Source organism: Cryphonectria parasitica (genome assembly GCF_011745365.1).
Source record: "Cryphonectria parasitica EP155 unplaced genomic scaffold M406scaffold_9, whole genome shotgun sequence".
Lineage (NCBI taxonomy): Eukaryota > Fungi > Ascomycota > Sordariomycetes > Diaporthales > Cryphonectriaceae > Cryphonectria > Cryphonectria parasitica.
In genome coordinates this window covers 2729511-2747874 of record NW_024468917.1, presented here as the reverse complement: position 1 = coordinate 2747874, position 18364 = coordinate 2729511, and the positions used below count along the sequence as shown (strand labels likewise).

At 55.7% G+C, this 18364-nt stretch overlaps 5 protein-coding genes across 5 annotated transcripts; 2 read left to right on the top strand and 3 right to left on the bottom strand.

The window, feature by feature from the left end:
* Positions 1–232: 232 nt before the first annotated feature.
* M406DRAFT_268459 (PP2C-domain-containing protein) lies at positions 233–2487 on the top strand (the record flags this gene model as incomplete). Its single annotated transcript, XM_040917943.1, has 7 exons — positions 233–268; positions 636–942; positions 1017–1090; positions 1164–1248; positions 1334–1540; positions 1646–1906; positions 2081–2487. The coding sequence occupies 7 exons, from the start codon at positions 233–235 to the stop codon at positions 2485–2487; spliced, it is 1377 nt and encodes a 458-aa protein (XP_040772155.1).
* Positions 2488–3418: 931 nt separating this feature from the next.
* Positions 3419–7867, bottom strand: M406DRAFT_108423 (uncharacterized protein). The gene has a single exon (XM_040915298.1). It carries the CDS (start codon positions 7214–7216, stop codon positions 3638–3640), a length of 3579 nt encoding a protein of 1192 aa, XP_040772154.1. The 5' UTR covers positions 7217–7867; the 3' UTR covers positions 3419–3637.
* A 572-nt stretch (positions 7868–8439) lies between these two features.
* On the top strand, positions 8440–10119 carry M406DRAFT_296751 (uncharacterized protein; the record flags this gene model as incomplete). The annotated part of the gene is made up of 3 exons (XM_040919270.1): positions 8440–8705; positions 8819–8986; positions 9290–10119. The coding sequence occupies 3 exons, from the start codon at positions 8440–8442 to the stop codon at positions 9591–9593; spliced, it is 738 nt and encodes a 245-aa protein (XP_040772153.1). The 3' UTR covers positions 9594–10119.
* Positions 10120–15002: 4883 nt separating this feature from the next.
* Positions 15003–15866, bottom strand: M406DRAFT_334778 (uncharacterized protein; the record flags this gene model as incomplete). Its single annotated transcript, XM_040920971.1, has 1 exon — positions 15003–15866. One exon carries the CDS (start codon positions 15864–15866, stop codon positions 15003–15005), a length of 864 nt encoding a protein of 287 aa, XP_040772152.1.
* Positions 15867–16797: 931 nt separating this feature from the next.
* M406DRAFT_334777 (uncharacterized protein) lies at positions 16798–17844 on the bottom strand (the record flags this gene model as incomplete). Its single annotated transcript, XM_040920970.1, has 1 exon — positions 16798–17844. One exon carries the CDS (start codon positions 17842–17844, stop codon positions 16798–16800), a length of 1047 nt encoding a protein of 348 aa, XP_040772151.1.
* Between the last annotated feature and the right edge of the window lie 520 nt (positions 17845–18364).

The following is an 18364-nucleotide window of genomic DNA, read 5'->3' as shown; positions in this document are numbered from 1 at the left end:
AGGTTGACTCAAATCTCCATTCCACCTTTAACAATCCCACCCATCTCGTCCATCCCTCTTCCCTGTACCCCGCGGTAGCCCTACTTGCTACCAATTTTCTCACCCTCTATCCTTCTCTCCTCCTGCTCCTCCTCCTCCTCCTCCACCACCACCACCACCACCACCAACATCTCTCATTCCGTGTGTCTTCGACCTCGACCTCAGCCTCAGCCTCAGCGCTCGGATCGCCAACATGGGTCAAACACTCTCCGAACCCGTTGTCGAGAAGGTCAGTTCGATTCCCATTTCCAGCCACATGCATCCTTCCCCGTTCCCCCAGCACCGCTGCCCCCTGCGAGACGGGGTCGACAGGTCAAGACGCAGCGCTGCTTTGCTCCAGCAGCAGCAGCAGCAGCAGCAGCCGCCGCCACGACGAGTTCGCGTCATACCACCGCACCGGTGACGACAGCCTCACTTTTGCCCCAAACGCGCCCTACTCCTGTTCTGCACTCGGGGACCGCAGCTGCCTGTCGCGCGCTAGCCATCACCACCATCGCCCTACCCGTTCTTGCAGACGATCCCCCCGCCGTGTGAGCCGACACCTGGACTTTGCTGACGCGAGACCTGTCTCCTCCCCTTTTTTCCTTCTTTTCTAGACATCCGAGAATGGAGCCGATACACGACTGTTCTATGGCGTCTCTGCGATGCAGGGCTGGCGCATCAGCATGGAGGATGCCCATACCGCCGTCCTAGACCTGCTCGCCGACAGCCCCGATGCCAAGGACCACACCTCCAAGCTATCCTTCTTCGGCGTCTTTGACGGCCACGGCGGCGACAAGGTGGCACTGTTTACCGGCGATAATATCCACAATATCATCGCGAGGCAGGATACCTTCAAGACAGGCAACTACGAGCAGGCGCTCAAGGACGGCTTCCTCGCGACCGACCGCGCAATACTCAACGGTACCCTTTCCTGACTTCATGGTTCCGCAGCCAGGAGGGTGGGCACGTGGCTGACAAATACATGCACCGTCCAGATCCAAAGTACGAGGAGGAAGTCTCTGGCTGCACCGCGTGCGTCGGTCTGATCACCGACGACAAGATCTATGTTGTCAGTCTGCCCCCGGTAACGATTCTCTGCTGACTGCCCCAGATCTGCGAGCTGACACTAGGCGTCTCGTCAGGCCAACGCTGGTGACTCCAGGAGTGTTTTGGGTGTGAAGGGCCGCGCTAAGCCCCTGTCCTTTGACCACAAGCCCCAGAATGAAGGTCTGCATGCACCCTGTCTATGCCTTCTTATTGTATCACGTCAATCTCCCGACCCCCTGCTAACCTGTGAGCCCTCCCTTCACAGGTGAGAAGGCAAGAATCACCGCCGCCGGCGGCTTTGTCGACTTCGGACGAGTGAACGGCAACCTCGCCCTCTCTCGCGCCATCGGCGACTTCGAGTTCAAGAAAAGCGCAGACTTGGCCCCTGAGCAACAAATCGTCACTGCCTATCCCGACGTCGTGGTACACGATCTTGCCGAGGACGATGAGTTTCTGGTGATTGCATGTGATGGTGAGTTTACTAACCCAAGCCCCCCCTTCTTGATTTCCTTCCTTTTGGTCTCGTGTGACCTGTGTCGTACGTGGTTTCTGACGGCTCTATGCGTGTGTGTTCTAGGCATCTGGGACTGCCAGTCCTCTCAGGCCGTTATCGAGTTTGTCCGCCGTGGTATTGCGGCAAAGCAGGACCTGGACAAGATTTGCGAGAATATGATGGACAATTGTCTGGCATCAAACTCGGAGACGGGCGGCGTTGGCTGCGACAATATGACCATGGTCATCATTGGGTTCCTGCGTGGGCGGACTAAGGATGAGTGGTACGAGGAGATTGCCAGGCGGGTTGCCAATGGTGACGGTCCCTGTGCCCCACCCGAATATGGTACGCAACCCGAGCGATGATCATGATGATGATGATGATTTACCTGTGCTATCCTTCCTATTGATGACCTGTCGTGAGATTGTCGGCGCTGGCAGCCTGCTGTCGGGCTGCCAGTAGCCTGGTCTGTCATTTCTCCTATGAATATTCGTACTGATTCAAATGGCAATGTGCTAGCCGAGTTCCGAGGTCCTGGTGTTCATCACAATTTTGATGACAATAGCAACTCTTATGAAAACGAGAGCGAGTCCAAGACCAAGCCTTTCGGGATGGGAGGCTACAAGGGCCGCATCATCTTCCTTGGCGACGGCACTGAGGTCCTGACCGACTCTGACGACACCGAGATGTTCGACAACTCCGAAGAGGACAAGGACCTGGCCAGCCAGGTCTCGAAGGGGTCTTCATCGGGCACCTCTGAAGACGATTCCCACCCCGAGGTCATTGGCAGCCCCGTGACTCCCGAGAAGCTTGATCCCAGCATGGATCTGGACCAGAAGACGCTTGGCTCCAAGGACGGTCCTGCCTCGGCTGAGGCCACAAAGTCTGGGGAGAGCTCCAATAAGTCGCAGAAGAAGGAAGATTAGTGGCAATGCTCCCTGGCAGAGCTTCTGTACGTCGCAGCACCCAAGACGTCTGATTATCAAGACGTCTGTGTGATGGAGGGGAAAGAAAAGGGACAGACAAGATGAACAGTCTTTTCAACAGCCAGCGATGACATGGCACAATAAGCCAGTTATGATGTCTCTAAAACTTCCCCTCAGCCTCGGAATTTCTCTGACTTTTGGAGTGGTATGGAGGGACAGCAGATGGGAACCGGCTAGAAAGAGAAGTCTTTGCATTTTTGTATGCGAGGAGTCCTGTACTATGTTTTTGTTGAGAACTGCCTGCTGAAGTCCAGCAGCCATGAGAGAAAGCGCGCACAATGGTTCTAAGGAGGCATCTTTCCCAGTCGACAGGGTTGGGCAGGGGGGTTGTCGACGAGGAGGTAGGTGTGTCTGATCTGGTCCACTGGTTGGTCGAATGATATCTGCATGAACGATCATGGGAGTCAGTGCGAAAGGGAGGGGGGGTGGGGGGGGGTTGTCAAAGGGCTGCGGAAGGAGGTTACTTGTCATAATGATTTTTTCCCGGAAACAACAACAACAGACGAACACATATATCCCTTGCCCCCACTAGTCAACCTCTGTTGCATTTTCCCCTTCTTTTCCTACAAGAGGGATTGAATAAAGAGCAGATGACACAGGCTACTATGTGGATTCTCCCTAGTGATGCTTGGCTATATGGGGGACGAAAGGCTTCAGAAATGCGGATGGGAGTGTGTATATGTTTGTGCATTCATGGTCAGGTTTAGGCTGTTAAGACTGTGTAAAGGATTGGTTGGCCTTTCGGTCTTGTCTTGACCCTGATCCCATCATGCAAATGATACATACTCAGTACCCATTCAATTGTCTTTTAGGCCAAGTAGTCGAACACCTTTGGTCTGTGTGGAGTAGCGAGTGAGAAAGACTCTGACAGCTTGCTAATAGATTTGAATGCACTAGTATCCTGCGCTCTCTGCCTTGCATCATCATGTTGGCAAAAAGTAGCTGCTCTTATCAGAATCACCCTGTCCGAATCGTTCAGAGACAAGTAGATTTACCCAAGATATCAATATTAATGACGCCATAGATTGGCCGGGGATCATGCCACGTAAAACAAAATGAAAACAAAAGAGAGACAAAGGACAGCACAGCTTCAGACAAAGGCTCTGACATTACTCGAAGCCTCGCTTTTTCCCGACCGTTCACTGCCACCAGACGCTTCTTCCAGGTCTCCTCCCTCCATCAAAGCCGGTAGCGAACTTCCACCCATCAGCGGCTGGATCACAGGGCTCTCCTCGTCCACGACCTCGTCGAACGAGATCCAGTTGGGGCCCGTGCTCCCCGCGGTGCCAGCCACCCCGGGTGTGCTCCTGGTGGTGGCAGCACTGTGTCCGGACCGGCTCGCCGCCATCGGCACGGCGGAGTGCTCCCGCAGGTCGGGCCTGGAACTAAGGGATAGGCCTAGCTCGGACGTGCTGCCCGCCTGGCTCGTCACCCACGACCCTTCGCGGTCCCCACCGTCCTTCGACGGGTGGAAGGGCGAGCTGCTGACGATGTCCTCGTAGATGGAGATGCCAAGGCCCTGTGCAGACGGAGACGGCGTCGCCACTGCGTCTGGAGTGGATGGTGCGCGTACGGCCACACCGGCCGCCTTCTTCTTGCTGGCAGCAACAGCAGAAGCAGTAGCAGCTAATGGACTGCTGGCCACAGGGCGCCGTGGGATGCCTGGCGAGTTCTGGGCCTGCTGGGCAAGACGCATCCCGCCCGCCTCCCTGCTCCCACCACTCGAACTACTCGCACTACCGTTCATGCGACCGCTTCGCCTGCGATGCCTCTCGCTGTCAAGGGCGACGGGGTCCGGCGCCGAGGGCATCGGCACGGGACTGACCGAGTCACCTGGGCCTGCGGGCTGGGGCCACAACCTCGGGCTCAGGTACGCACCGATGCCGCCACCGCCATTCTGGATCCCAAGCCCAGCCGCCGGGCTACGGACCGACGCCTGCCTGCTGCTTTCCTCGGCTCCATCGTCATCAACACTCTCCAGCACCCCACGGTGGGCCCGTTTGGACCGCCGCAGGTGCAGGCTCGGCTTCTTGCCTAGCCTAGCCAGCGTCCTCCGCGTAGGCGACTTCATGGCGATGGACGCGAGGCTCATGGCGCCTTTCGCCTGCGCGGATGTCTTGGCCGCCAGCCTGCGCGTGCGGCCGCGCATGCTGTCGATGGAGGAGATGCTTGCAAAGGACTTTTGCGAGTGCACAGGCCTTAGAGCTGGCTGCGTGCGGAGCTGGAACTCAGAGGCCGCCCTTGGCCTTCGCATTGATGACGATGACAGTGCTGCTGGGGGAGGTCTTGGCGGACCTGTGCTGACGCTGGCGCTGATGCCGGCAGCGGTGGGAGGAGAGATGGGCGAGATCGGGTGGGAGTTGAATGGGTTTCTCTCGTCGAGGGGGGAGACGGCCTGGCCTATTGTAGGCGAAGCATCGCCATCGTTCCGAGGGAGCCTGCTTTCTGAGTTCTCGGGTGTGGGAAGAACAGCAGTATTCTTGCCCTTCTTGACCTGAAGGCTGCCGAATCGGTCATTCTTGTTATGAGATCGGTCCAGCACACGCTGGAGGCTACTGCTGCTGTCTCCTCCGCCGCCGCCGCCAGGTGAGAGCGTGGGCACCTCGACCTCGAGGTTGTTGCGAAACGTGCCCTGGCTGCTGTGGCTGAGGCTGATGACAGGCGGGCCTGCAAACTCGAGGTCAAGATCGAGGTCCTGATGCGAGCCCTCGTCGTCCGACAAGAAGCTCTCCGACACTCTCGCCTTGCCACCGCCGAGGCCACGCCGTAAGTGCGCGACACGGAAGCTGCGCAACGAGTCGTACCAGCCCTTCAATTTGTTCGCTGGCGTGGTACTCTCGCTCATCATCGGCGGCTGCTCGTCGTCGACATCATCGTCGTTATAGATGTCTGCGAGTGACGGTGCGACGGGCGGGATGGGGGACGGGGTTAACTCCGTGCGGAGATTGCTCGCCTTTTTGGGCTTCGACTTGTCTTTCTCGTTGCTGAAGTGGGACGAGACTGTGTTGTGCTGGGGGTCTGGAGAGCCGACTTCCACCCCGGGTGTGTAGATCAGGCTCTCTGGTAGAGGTGCAGAGATGTAGAACGCGCTGTCAAGGTCACTCCGTGATTGTTGTTGCTGCTTGTTCTTCCTGTGACAAAACCAGAAGCAGATGCATGCGACGAGCGCAAAGGCCGCGACGGCAGAGATAACAATGGCCACAATGGTCCAATTTGGGGACCGCTTGGCAGAGGATGAACTAGTGGTGTCATCGCTGCTCTTAGACGACGACGTTGACGGGGCTGATGCTGGCCGCGAGCTCGTGCTTGAGGCAGTTCCGGTGATGGACGATGAGGACGAGGCCGACTGAATCTCGATCACCAGTTCCTGAGACTGACCTCTTGTCCCATCCCTTCTGAATCTTGCATTGGTTCTTGGCTGTGCAGTGAAGGTGACGTCGATGACTGACTCAGAGGCTGTGCGAGGGACACTGCCAGTCAAAGTCAAGGCGGAAGCGTCCCAGGAGAGCCATGATGCTACTGGTTCTATGTCGGCTGTGACATCGACCGCCGACGGGTCTGCGAGATACTGTGTCAGGTCGAAAGACAGACTCCCTCCAGGCTTGACATCCAGAGAGGGAATCGTGCTCTGGAAGAGACTGCTGCTTCCTGTGACCTGCAGCTTAAACGTGATGTTCAGGATATCTGCAAATGCATCTTCCATGGTTACCATGAACGTCGTCGTCGGCTGCGAATCATCTGGAGGCGTGCCACTAATATCCCATGACGCAGGATCGAGAGTGAGCCAAGAAGGCATACCCTCCGTCGTGACGTTGACCTGGTTTGAGTCTACCGCCTTCTGGTCAATCTGAACGCTTTGTGCCAGCGCATCATATGCCAGAGGCTTTCCGACGGTCGCATTGAGCGTGACTTCGGGGTCGCTTGTTGTCAGGGCGTGCGTCCCGACCACGATGGAGAAGTTGACCCAGGCAGCCGAGAAGCCCGCGACGTCGGATGCGATGAGCTTCATGGAGAAAGTCTGGGGGGGCTCGACCAGAGAGCTGAAGGGAGGCGTGGTCCCTGCGAGGGCGAGGGTGCCCGGGTCAAACGAGATCCACGCCGGCAGAGGGCTGTTGTTGTTGAGCATGACCGTGTAGTAATTCAACACCGAGGTCTCGACGTCAGAGAAAGTGTCGGCTGCAAAGGTGAACTTGAAGTCTTCCTCTGGGTTGCAGAGGATCGATGACGGCTCCGAGTACTTCCCAAACCCCTGTATCTGGTCAGATATGGGAATCTGGACCACAGGGCCCTGATTTCGAGACACCACCAGCGTCGCATCGTCAGAGGTCGACCCGGTTGCGTCTGTCGCCACCAGGGTGATGTTGACCCCGACCACCGTTTCTGGATCAACTATATCACCGTCCTCTGGTGTTCCGTAGAGCGTGCGACTCTCACTATCAAGAGAGACCCAGGAAGGAGGGTCGACGAGCGAGTAGGACAAGCTGGAGCCGGAAGACGAGGTGAAGGTCGAAGGGGAGAACTCGAAGGAGAAAGGCTCTCCTATCCTGGCCACAGGAGGGACCTGTGAGTTGAGGGGAAAAGAGAGCGTGGGTGCGCTGGCTACAACAGCCGCTCTGGAGAGGAAGAAGAGGGGGAGGAAGGGGAGCGAGGGCCTCCCAGCAGCCAGCATGGTCGAATATCACAAACGGTCGTGGGGTGCCAAGTCCGTGATTCCAACCCAGGCAAGCTTTGTTCTGTATCCGAACATCCACACACACACACACACGCATAGGAGAGGATGGACGAGAAGAAGGCGTGGTGGAGGAGCAGGAGGGGAAAAAGAATGAAGAGGGGGCGGGGAGAAAAGATGGCAAAGACATGACGACGTCTTGCCAGAGGTGATCACATAGCTTGCCCTATACAACAGCAAGCAAGTCTGGTCTCCTCCTGTGACTCCTGCTCCTCCGCCTCCCTTGAGGGTAGCCCGCCCCTCGCGGCACCTGGCCACCGATCATCGTGAGACCTAACCTTAGATCCAGCCCCTTGGTTGCGTCAGCCTAAGAGAAGAGACAGAGAGATAGAGAGAACTTCCAAGGCCGAAGAGTGGTGTGGTGTTAGGAGGCTGAAGTTGGATCAACATTCCAGTGGGCGGTAGGGGGGTTAAGGGAAAAGGGAAAAAGGGAAAAATCGAGGGCAAAACCAGCCAAAGGGATGGCACTTCCTGCCTCTTTCGTGGGTTGAAAATTTGATATTAAAAACTCTCCCTGTTTATTGCCTTGAGAGGATCTCTTGATTTTTTTTTTCTCTATATCATTAAATAAGTCATGTTTTTCGAGATGCCAGAGTGAGACTGGGAAAATCTGCAGATTGATTGTACGAACAAATGATGCAGCAGCAAAATGTCCCTGTCAAGTGCAGAGTTCAGTGAGTGCGCAATACAGAGAGAGAGAAAGAGAGGCAAAGGCAAAGGCCTAGTGAAGAGAGAAGGGCTAAAGAGTCGAGTTGAGTGCACTTGCCTTGAATTGATGACTCGCCGAGCGAGCAAAGGGAAGGCGAAAAAGACCGCTACAGCCAGTGATTCACGACACACACAGCAGGCGCGGCTCGCTCGTAGTGAAGTGGGCTCGGCGTAAAGCTCTTGCCGACTCGCCGGTGCCACTGCTGCTGCTACTGCTGGCGCTTGCCACGGTTGAAGTCCCAAACAATTGCATCGTGAGACAGAAAAGAAGGAAAAATAGACCTCCAGGGTTTGAAGCCTCTTGCCAGCCTTGAAGAATTCCGGGTCAACCGATCGTGCCCCCTCCTCCTCCTGCTCCTGCTGCTGCCCCAACCACGTCTGCAATCAGCAGACTCTCCTTTTTCTGCTCTTCTCGTCTGGACTGAGGTTCAAAAATGGGCGAGCCTTTTGTCTCGATGGGGTCCAGTTCACCGCCCCGTGTCTCGTCAGGCCAAGAGGGAGAAGAGTTCGACCCTCTCGCATTCGACCAGGACCTGACGCCTCTGCCTGAGTACAAAGCCGCCGGCGACACCGCATTAGACTTTGGCGGCCTACTGCCAGCACCTCTGAAAGTCCACGAAGACCTCACGTCGGGTTGTGGTGGCCAGACTTGGCCGGCAGGGATGGTGTTGGCCCGTCATATGCTGCGATACCATCGGGACGATCTCAGAGATGCTCGCATGTGAGTCTTTACACTTTCTTCTCTCCTCCTGACACACACCGCTGGGCGCACAAACACAAAAAGAGGCTTACCACTTTGACTGACAAATATTCTTCGGTGTGCGCGCGTTGCAGACTCGAGATTGGCGCGGGCGGAGGTCTGGTTGGCCTGGCTGTTGCAAAGGGATGCAGTGTCAGCCATCCTCTTTACGTGACGGACCAGCTCGAAATGCTGAGCCTGATGGAACACAACATTACACTGAACGAGGTCGAGGGACGTGTCAAGGCCATGGTTCTCAACTGGTACGTAGTGTAAATACTCAACTCCTGCTTTATATCCTCCTTCTGCTGTGTAATTTATCCCCATCCCCTCTCTTCCCCTCCCATCCCCAAGAATACAACCCTCCCACTCTGTGTCCCCACATCCTTCTTCCAAGGTCAAGCAAGGTTCATCCTCCCTCCCCCTTCCCAGCACAGCAACACGTGTGCCCACGCCTTTTGAAGAGAGCGACCAGTCACACCGAGCATCTTTTTCTTTCCCTTTTCCTTTTCCTTCTTTTTTTTCTCTCCATCTCTAACGTGAAGGTGAATATCTCACTGCTTTAGGGGCGAGGCACTACCAACAGAGATTACACAGCTCAAACCGGACGTGATTCTCGCCGCAGACTGCGTCTATTTCGAGCCGGCCTTCCCGCTACTGCTGCAGACGCTCAAGGACCTGCTGGCTCTCTGTCCTTCCACGACCGTCTACTTTTGTTTCAAGAAGAGGAGGCGCGCCGACATGCACTTCCTCAAGAGTGCCAGGAAGACATTCACGGTGACCGAGGTAGCAGATGATGACAGGCCCGCCTTCAGCAGGCAAGGCCTTTTTCTGTATACCTTTACTAGCAAGGGGGCCGCACAACCATAACGGCAAGTAGAGGGACGACGTGGAGAAATGGTGGAAGGCCTGTGTACTGTGTATGTGGGCGGCCCGGATCTCTCTCCCCGGCTGGTCCGCACACGACCGACCTGTTCAGCTTGGTGGATACGGGTGGTCGCTCAGGGGCGTAGACCGTTGCTACTTTTAAGAGGTTGTTGCTGTTGGTGCCAAACACTAGCTCACGCCCCGTGCGAGGCGCGTGTGCCAACGGACAGATTGCGAACTCGCACAGTCCAGTTAACAGAGAGCATTACACAACAGCTGGTACCACCCAGGGTTGGGCTGAGGCAGAAGGCATGGAGGACGATGAGTGGTGCACCAGCCGGAAAAGAACAATTCTGCAGCTAGGCTCGGGTCTCGGCAGGAAACTCTTTGAGGGACGGGGGTCCTATTGTCCACAGCATGCCAACCCAACCACGAGCGTCCTCGCCCGCTTTCCGCTCGGTTATCCAACAAAGATGCGATCCGATCTACTACGTAGCACAAGTGCAATAACACTACTCATGTACACAGTAATACATACCATGCATGCACAACGGAAGGGCTAAAGGAGTCATCGAAGTTTTCAAAAAAAGAATTCCCTCAACCCGACTGCATGCGCTGGTAGAAGGAATGTGTTGTACATTTTCCCTTCTGGGTGACTGTTTGGTAAGAAAAGCGGTAGCTGCTGACAAGCGCCCAAAGAAGGGAAAAACAGCACATGCAGTGTGAAAGGGGGAGAGGGGGGGGGGGGGCGGCCGACCCAAATAAGGGACTTAGGTCCAGGCCAAAGAAAAAAACGGCCCAGCGGTTGCATACACTGCGACACACAAATGAGCCCAGGGCCATTGTGCCAAAGTTGGCACACAGCCGAACTACTGTGGTACAATGGATGGCTGTTAGGCAAGCCGCCACTACTGCAGTGTTTCCGCGAGAATTCAACTACTTTATACAGTATACTGTAGACCCTGCGTGCTAGTTTTTCCCCCAACCCATCCTCCTTCTTCGTCTCCTTGTCACGATTCAGCACAATGCAGATACCATAGGGTCGAGGCCATAGTTAGGCCCGTTCTATTTCGTAAAACAAATCCACAATAAGAGAAAACTCTCCGCCATGGCAACAAATTTTTTTATTTTTTTATTTTTTTTTTGCATCTTGAAACCTTGCACTCTAGGGGGAAAATAAGCCTCGTCCCAACTTCGGACTGGCCAAGGAAGCAACATGGAGGGGGGAAAAAAGGAGGGGCGGCTATAGCAGGGGAAGGCGGAAGAAGGCGCGGGTTTAGTTTAGATCGACCGGGTAGTACCAGTTTGTAGTAGGCTGAGGGACGAGAGAAGGAAAGGGAAGTCATCCTCTGACTGGCTGGTTGCTAATCTCGGCGCTGTTGTGGCCCCCTCCCCCCTTCTCGGAATCCTCCTCGTCCTTTCTCACTCTCTCACCTCTAGAGAATCCCTTCCAAAGGCGACAGGCAACACACATGGCAACACTGGAAGGCGCACGGAGGGGCCAGGGGGGAACGTGTCTGTCAGCGATACGACGCTAGACATATACGTACCTGAATATCAACAGGGATGTGCTCCGTACCTTGCAGGTGGGAGGTGAGCTCAGCCGATCACAACATCCCGTTTACCACCCTCCCAAGCCTCCCCCCCTCCCTCTTTCCTCCTTCACCCCGGCATTGCCACGCCAGTGGTCGGTGACCTTATTGCCCATGTTCCTTCTCGGGCTCTCTCTGCGTCTCTCTCTCTTTCTCTCTGTCTGTGGTCCTTTGGCTGCCTAGACGACTTCGTTGGGATGCTTCTTGACTCCCTCGTTGCAACACACTCTGTTGCCGGAGAAAGAAGAAATGTCATTGTTATACGAATCCAAATCGAGGTTAAAGGGCAAGATGTACTTATTTATATAGTAATTGGATTTGAATCTTCAGCCGGGCCACGAAGCGGTCAAAGTGATGACGGAGAAGAGGCCTCTTTGACCACCTTTGATCACCAGCCCGTACCATTGTACCTGTGGGCCAACCATGGTTATCCATGTGCTGTGCGTGGGTGGGTGTGGCCAAGCTAAGAAAGGCCTGGGCGTCCTGTACGTAGAGTCATGGTACTGTGGAACCCTCTTCTTTCGCTCTCCTCCTGCTTCTACCCTGCGTTTTTGTTTTTTTCCCGCAGTCATTTAATCCCCGAAGGCTGAGCCGTCCTCCTCCTCCACCTCCTCCTCCTCCACAATAAATGACAGTGGCCCCCCTGGTCCGCTCACCTTCTTACTCCGTTCCTACGGATCCTGTCTTTCTTCATCAACAAATACCCTCCCTGGTCCTTCTCTGGAGTTTCGATCAACAACCGACCCTCTTCTTTGGTCACTCTCCCAACCATTCATTCCTTCCATACGAACAAGCAGTGCTTGTGTTCACCCATTTTTGCTTTCTTTTCATACATACCAACCACCACCACAGTCTCTATCCAAGACATTCTCTTACACACGCACATCATCGTTTTCATACCCCAGTGTGGCCTTGACCAAGACATTACGAGACATCACCCGGCATCAGTAGGAGCCATTCCAGAGCATCCAGCCTCAACCACAACCTCTCATCAAGAGAAGAAGAAAAGAGAAAAGAAAATACCAATTCAAACTCGACTCATAGTCAAGAAAACCCCAGCAGCAGCAGCAGCAGCAGCAGCATCATCATGAAGTCCACCACAAGTGTTCTCATTGCGGCCCTGGCCTCGACGGTCGCCGCCCAGCCTCACGGCCACGCCCACGCTCACGAGCACCTTGCCCGGGAGCACAAGCACCAGCACGAGCACGCCAAGCGCGTGCTCGAGACCGAAGTCGTCGTCGAGTGGGTGACGGAGACTGTCACGGAGCTCATTGAGGGCACGGCCACCACCTGGATCACTCCCGACGCCGCGGTCCAGCAGCCTGCCACCACCTTTGCCACCGTCACCTCTGCTTCTGCCTCGTCCTCGAGCCAGGACGCCGGCCAGTTCTACGAGGGTCCTTCCTCGTCTAGCACCCTGGTTGTGGCCGTCGAGACGCCCACAACCACCAGCACGTCCTCCACATATGTTGCGCCTGCTCCGGCTGCCACCACCTCGACCTCATCCTCCGCCGTCGTCTATGTTCCTCCTGTTGAGCCCACCACCACCAGCACCACCCCCGTTGTCGTCGCGCCCACCACCACGTCCACGAGCGCTGAGGCTGCTGCCACTACCGAGTCTTCCTCGTCCTCCTCATCTGGAGCCAGCACGGGCTGGAAGATCACCTGGATCGGACCCACCGTCGGCGCCTACACCTCTTGTGGTGCCATTTATGAGGCCGACAGCATGTATGTTGCTGTCGACCCCAGCGTCCTGCCCACCTGCGGCTCCGACGGCTCCGGCACCACCATGAGCATCACCGCCAACGGCAAGACCATCTCCGCCTACGCCATCGACAAGTGCATGGGCTGCGACAGCACACACATCGACGTTGCCACCGCTGTCTATGAGGCTCTCGGCTGGGACACCAGCGATGGCGGCATGCACGACACGGGCGACATCACCTGGACCATCGACTAAAGAAAACGCTGAGATGACAAATCCAGCATGGCCCAGTGTTCCAAAGGAATTTGGCTGGCCTCCAAGTGTCCCTCGTCCTGCGCCTAGGATATGAAAGACATCTGACGAATTTCCTTTTCTCTGTTCCTTCTATTGTTGAATCCGCCACAATAGGGACAACTTCATTTCTTTGTTTGTGTGATACCAGGAAACCTTATCATCATCATTTGGTACGAATTACCAAAACGAACAGCGTTCGCACAGCAGAACAGCGGCGTCGACCATGGTCTGGAGGGTAAAAAAAGCTTCTTGGGTTCCATCTCTTGTTTCATTCTTTCAAAACGAACATCGGGATATACGACAATGGTCTGTATGGGAGGGGAAACACGTTCCTTCTCCTCGTCGGGCAGTTGACCGTCTTATCTCGTTTACGAACCCCCGTCATTTTTTTTCTTCACTTTTATGAGACGGGGCATTTAACGACATGCTTGCATAGCCATCGCATAACTTCTATTGTGTACATATATAACGCTTAACTTTCTCTTCATGAAGAAATTGATGGCAGGTGAACCACGAGGGTACACTAAGCCTATGCTATCAAAGTCCTCCTCTTTTTTGATCGAATACTCTACTGCTGTTCCTATGATGAGCTTGAATGTCTGCGCGTATTTGTCAAACCCAACCAGACTGCTGAGCGGGCCTCAACGACCCTCCCCGCCGGACCCTTCTTCATGAATATGAATAACCAAGCGCTATTCAAGACTGACCTCCCTTCGTAACCTAAGGCTAAGACCGCGACTACCCACGTGGACGGCCTCCCAACACATATCATTTGAGCCCGAGAAAGCCCCCCTGTGCAAAGCCCCGGCGCCATGTCTCGGACAGCCGGTTCTTATTGCCTCCCCAGCCAGCCGCCGTTATGAGAAACAGTCCCGAGGGTGGGATGACTGGTATGTATCATGTTTAGGCCAGCGCCCCTGTAAAAAAGAGAAAGAAGTTTTGATGGGGCAGAAAGGCAGTTGGATACTTGCTGACTTGCCGCCCTGGCCTTTGACATTTCTGACAGCGTTTCTGCTCGAGGATACTATTCCCCCTCCCTCTTCTCCCATGGTGTCCATGCTATGGTTTTGCCAGCCGCATCTTCAAAAGCAAGGCTCCCGTGCTTGCGCCTTAGTATAGAAGAGAGAGATGATGGAAGAAAAAAGTGACAAGGGCAAGACATCCCATCCAGCACCAACTCATGCCATGAGCCCAGTACACCGTCAAAGCTGGGACACAAAATCTTTTTGGATGAGATGCATTGATCTAGACTTGGGAGATTCTATACACATAATCTCCTACTCGTAATATGCTGATGCAATGTACTCCATGCTCTGTGACCATTACTTGAGATGAACGCTTCGAAAAGCCGGATACCCCTTTACCCTGGGTATCAAGCCCCCCTTGGGCTCCCCTTTGCAAATTAATAATTGAAACCCCTCAACAAGAGAAGCCCTTTTTCATGCGCCAGCCGTGTCAAACCAGGAATCTCGTCTTGTCCGTCAAACTCCTTGCCCCGAGAAACCCTTCACCTTGGTGGGAATAAAGTCGAAAAGAGAAAGTGTTCTCTCTATCTCGCCTACTCTTCCTGTCTTGTGCAACCCGGGTGTTAAAAAAAAATAAAAATAAGATGACAAAAATAGGAGAACGCCGTGCAGTGCAGGCAGTCAAAATGTGATCAATCGATCCAACAAGACGAATAAAAACAAATAAAAACATGGAAAGCAGCATGCTTTCTTCTTCCGTTTCTAAAGAAGAAAAAGAAGCGAACAACAGTCTAGCTGCGGTCTTCAAGACCCCACTACCCCCCCCCCCCCTCTCTCTCTTGCTCCCAGGCCCGCTCTAGTAATCCATAGGTGGGTGGTTGTGAGGCGGCGAGCCGTTGGGATGGTACCGGACCTCAAAGATGTTGGTACCTTGGCCAGTCTCGCCGAGAATGAAGCCAAACTCGCACCCGGTCTTCTTGCTGATGCGCTTGCGGTATGGCTTGCGCAGCTGGCCGCTCTTGGTGCGGATGAGGGTCTCGCCGTGCTCATCCCGGATTTTGTACCTGGCCTCGCCGCCCAGAGCACAGCGGATGGCGAGGCGGACTCGCTCCCCGGGCTTCTGGGTGGAGCGGAGAGTGGCGCATTTATAGCCGTGCTCCTTGGTCCACAAGTTGATGTTGTCCAGCAAGCCTTCGAGCGGCTTCTTGGCGCCAAAGTTGGGCCGGAATTGCATACCCATGGGAGGGTAGGCCATGTCGGGAGGGTCGCGGTCCTCCTCCTCCTCCTCCTCCTCCTCCTCCTCCTGGTCCTCGTCCGCCCCAACAACACCGTTCCCACCACTACCAGCCTCGACTAACTGCGATACGGCGCCGTCGTCAAGAGCTAGGGAGGCACGCGGCCCGCCGAGGCCGACCTGGTGCTGGAGGCGCTGCTCGCGCAGGACCATGCGGTCGTTGAGCTCCTGCTGGCGGTTCATCATGAGCTGGGTGAGCTCGAGGAGTTTATTGACATTGTCCTCGAGGCGCTGGAACCGGCGGCCGTCGATGAGGATCTGGCGGTCCACATTGGGAGGGCGGCCTGCGCCGTGGTGGTGAGGGGTGGGAGGCTGCTGGATGCCCATCCCCTGCTGCAAAGCGGCAGTGGCCGTGCTGGCGGCAACCTGCTGCTGGTGGAGTGCGGCCAAGTTTGGATCCATGAGCATAGACGGATGTGTAGACATCTGAAGAATATATGCAGAGAGAAGGCAGCCGGTACGGGTGAAGTACGTTGGGGATGTAGGCTGCGGGCTGTTCAGGGCGTTATTCTGGCAAGGACCCTGACCTGTTGCCCCCAGCTAGACCTGACCAAGGGCCTTTCTAGACGCCCGCCTCGAGCGTATGAACGAGGGAAAACGAGCGTGTTGCTGCGATGGGAGAAGTTCAGTCACGACGCGTTCCTGGATGACAGTGGTGGCATTTATCGCGATAAATGCCAAGGACCTGGCCAGTGGAAAACGCAGCTCATTTGAGCCGGCGATGGCCTGGATAAAATGTTAGAATCCAACACTGTTTGCGTCACAAAATCGTTGGACGATGATGTTGCTTGCATGGTGTTGGTCTTACCGAAATGGACGACGGGACAGGGCCCCCCTTCTGGCACCCTGTGAGAAAAAAGACGCGTCTTTCTAAGGTAGGATTTCTTGACGCGTGCGCTCTCTTGGGGGGGGGTATAAGGATAGATATCACCAGTGCGAGTAGCAGGCGTTGCGCGTGTGGTGGTTGGTTGGTTGGGTGAGGAAATACGGTATATAATTGACGCACTGGGACGAGGGTGTGGGTGGTTTGTGTAACAGAGAGGGAGGAGGGTGGGGTGGGGTTTGGGCAAAGTTCGCGGGGCTCGTTGAATTTGCAAGGTGCCTTGGTGCACGAATTGTACTATGGCCATAGCAACCTGTGGGAAACCCCTGGAGCTGGGAGCTAGGGCCATTTCCCCAGCGCTGGCTGGTCACAGCTTCAGGGCCCCACGTACTGTAAGCAAGTACTTAGTGGACATGATGACGACGTGCTGGCACTGGAATTCTCTGTAGCACGAAACTTCAGAGCACTGCAGATAATGGCATATAGTTCGTAAAGCTGCTACACTGGGGATATATAGTTTCCCCTATTCTTTTCTCAGACCTCAAAGATCTCCCCGATGCCTTCCCCTCCGCCCCGTCGTCCCTCGACCAGATCCAACCTCCAGCCCTCCCAGTTCTTCAGGCCCCTCTTGACCTCCTTGATCCTCTCGATCCTGGCCTTGGCTGCGTCCTCCTGTGCCTTCCTGAATGCTTCCTCGTCAAAGTCCTCGTCGTCATCTAGGAAGCCATCGTCATCATGCTCATGCCCGTACGCCTGCTGGCCGCCAGCACCCGTCAGGGCGTTGAGGCCGCTGGCGAAGAAATCCCCGAACCCGCCCTGCTGCTGCTTTCTGCTGTGGGGGCCATGTGGTCCCGCTCCGCCCAGATCCACGTTCGTAAAGTGCCCGCCGCCAGCCTCATCCATGCCGGGCTGCAGGTTCTTCCTTCTCTCCTGCCATATCCCCCTCTTCAGGTCTGTGTTCTCGGCCTCGAGCTCCCGGATCTTGCTCTCCAGCTTCTGCCTCTCCTCGTCCTCAAGCTCGTCCAGGTGGTCGTTATCCGTGCCGCCGCCGTCCTGCGCCTCCTTCTTGCTGAGCCGGAGCACCTCCGCCTCGGCCTTCTGCAGCTTCTTCTTGAGATCGACATTCTCGTCCTTGGCGCCCGCGAGGTCTGCTTCGAGTCGTTTGATCTGGCCCTCGTCCTCCTTGTGCAGCATTTCCAGCGACACGACCTTCTTCTCCAGCGCCTCGGTCATCAGCTGCGCCTCATCATGCGCGGACTTGGCCTCGGCACATTGCTTCTCCAGCTCAGCGAGCTTAGCCTCGAGCGCGGCAGAGGATTCTGAAGAAGTCGCTGCTGTTCCTTCCACAGCGCCCGTCGTTCCGATAGGTTCTGATGCTTCAGCGGCCGCGGCCGCCTCGGGCTCCTTCTCGGTCTCTGCGGGCGCGGGTGTTGGTGTGTCTTCCTCTGCGGGCGGTGCTTCTTCCTTGGGCTCGTCTGCGGCATCTGCAGCTGCGGCCTTCTCCTTCTTCGCCTTGGCCTCGGCGGCCTTCTTCTGGGCTTTCTTGCGGGCTGCCGCGAGACGCGCTTTGTCGTCAGCCATGTTTGCTTCGCGTTCGCTCAGATCTGGGCCGTAGTGGTTGTTGCTAGTGAGTCCAGTATGTATATGTGTATGTACGATGCTGCGAATTCGAAGCTCTCTAGCCGATGTGTAGGTTTACTTTCAGCTCCAGGAAGAATGTTTGCGTGTGCGTGTGTAGAGGCTGCTGTGGTATGCGAGGGAAGGGGAAGAGAACAAGGGGTTCTCTCTCAGATACAGCTAGGTGTTCATTACAGTTACGCGGTAAGCTACCAGTTTACAGGGAGGGACATCCCACACAGCAGCATGCCAGTAGATCCTACCCCCTACTCGCCTTGCCCAGCCAGTGAATGCGCCCCTCCGACCCCCCCCCCTCCCGGGCCCGGGGACGTCCTCTAGAGACTGAGTTAGTGAGCGAAGCCGTTCTTCCAGGGCATAAACCCAGGGGTGCCAGGGGTGCCTAGCCAGCGGCTACATGCGGCCCGCCCTTCAAGCCAGCACGGCAAGCTGCAAGGTTCAGCTTGCTCCCCCCCCCCCCCTAGTT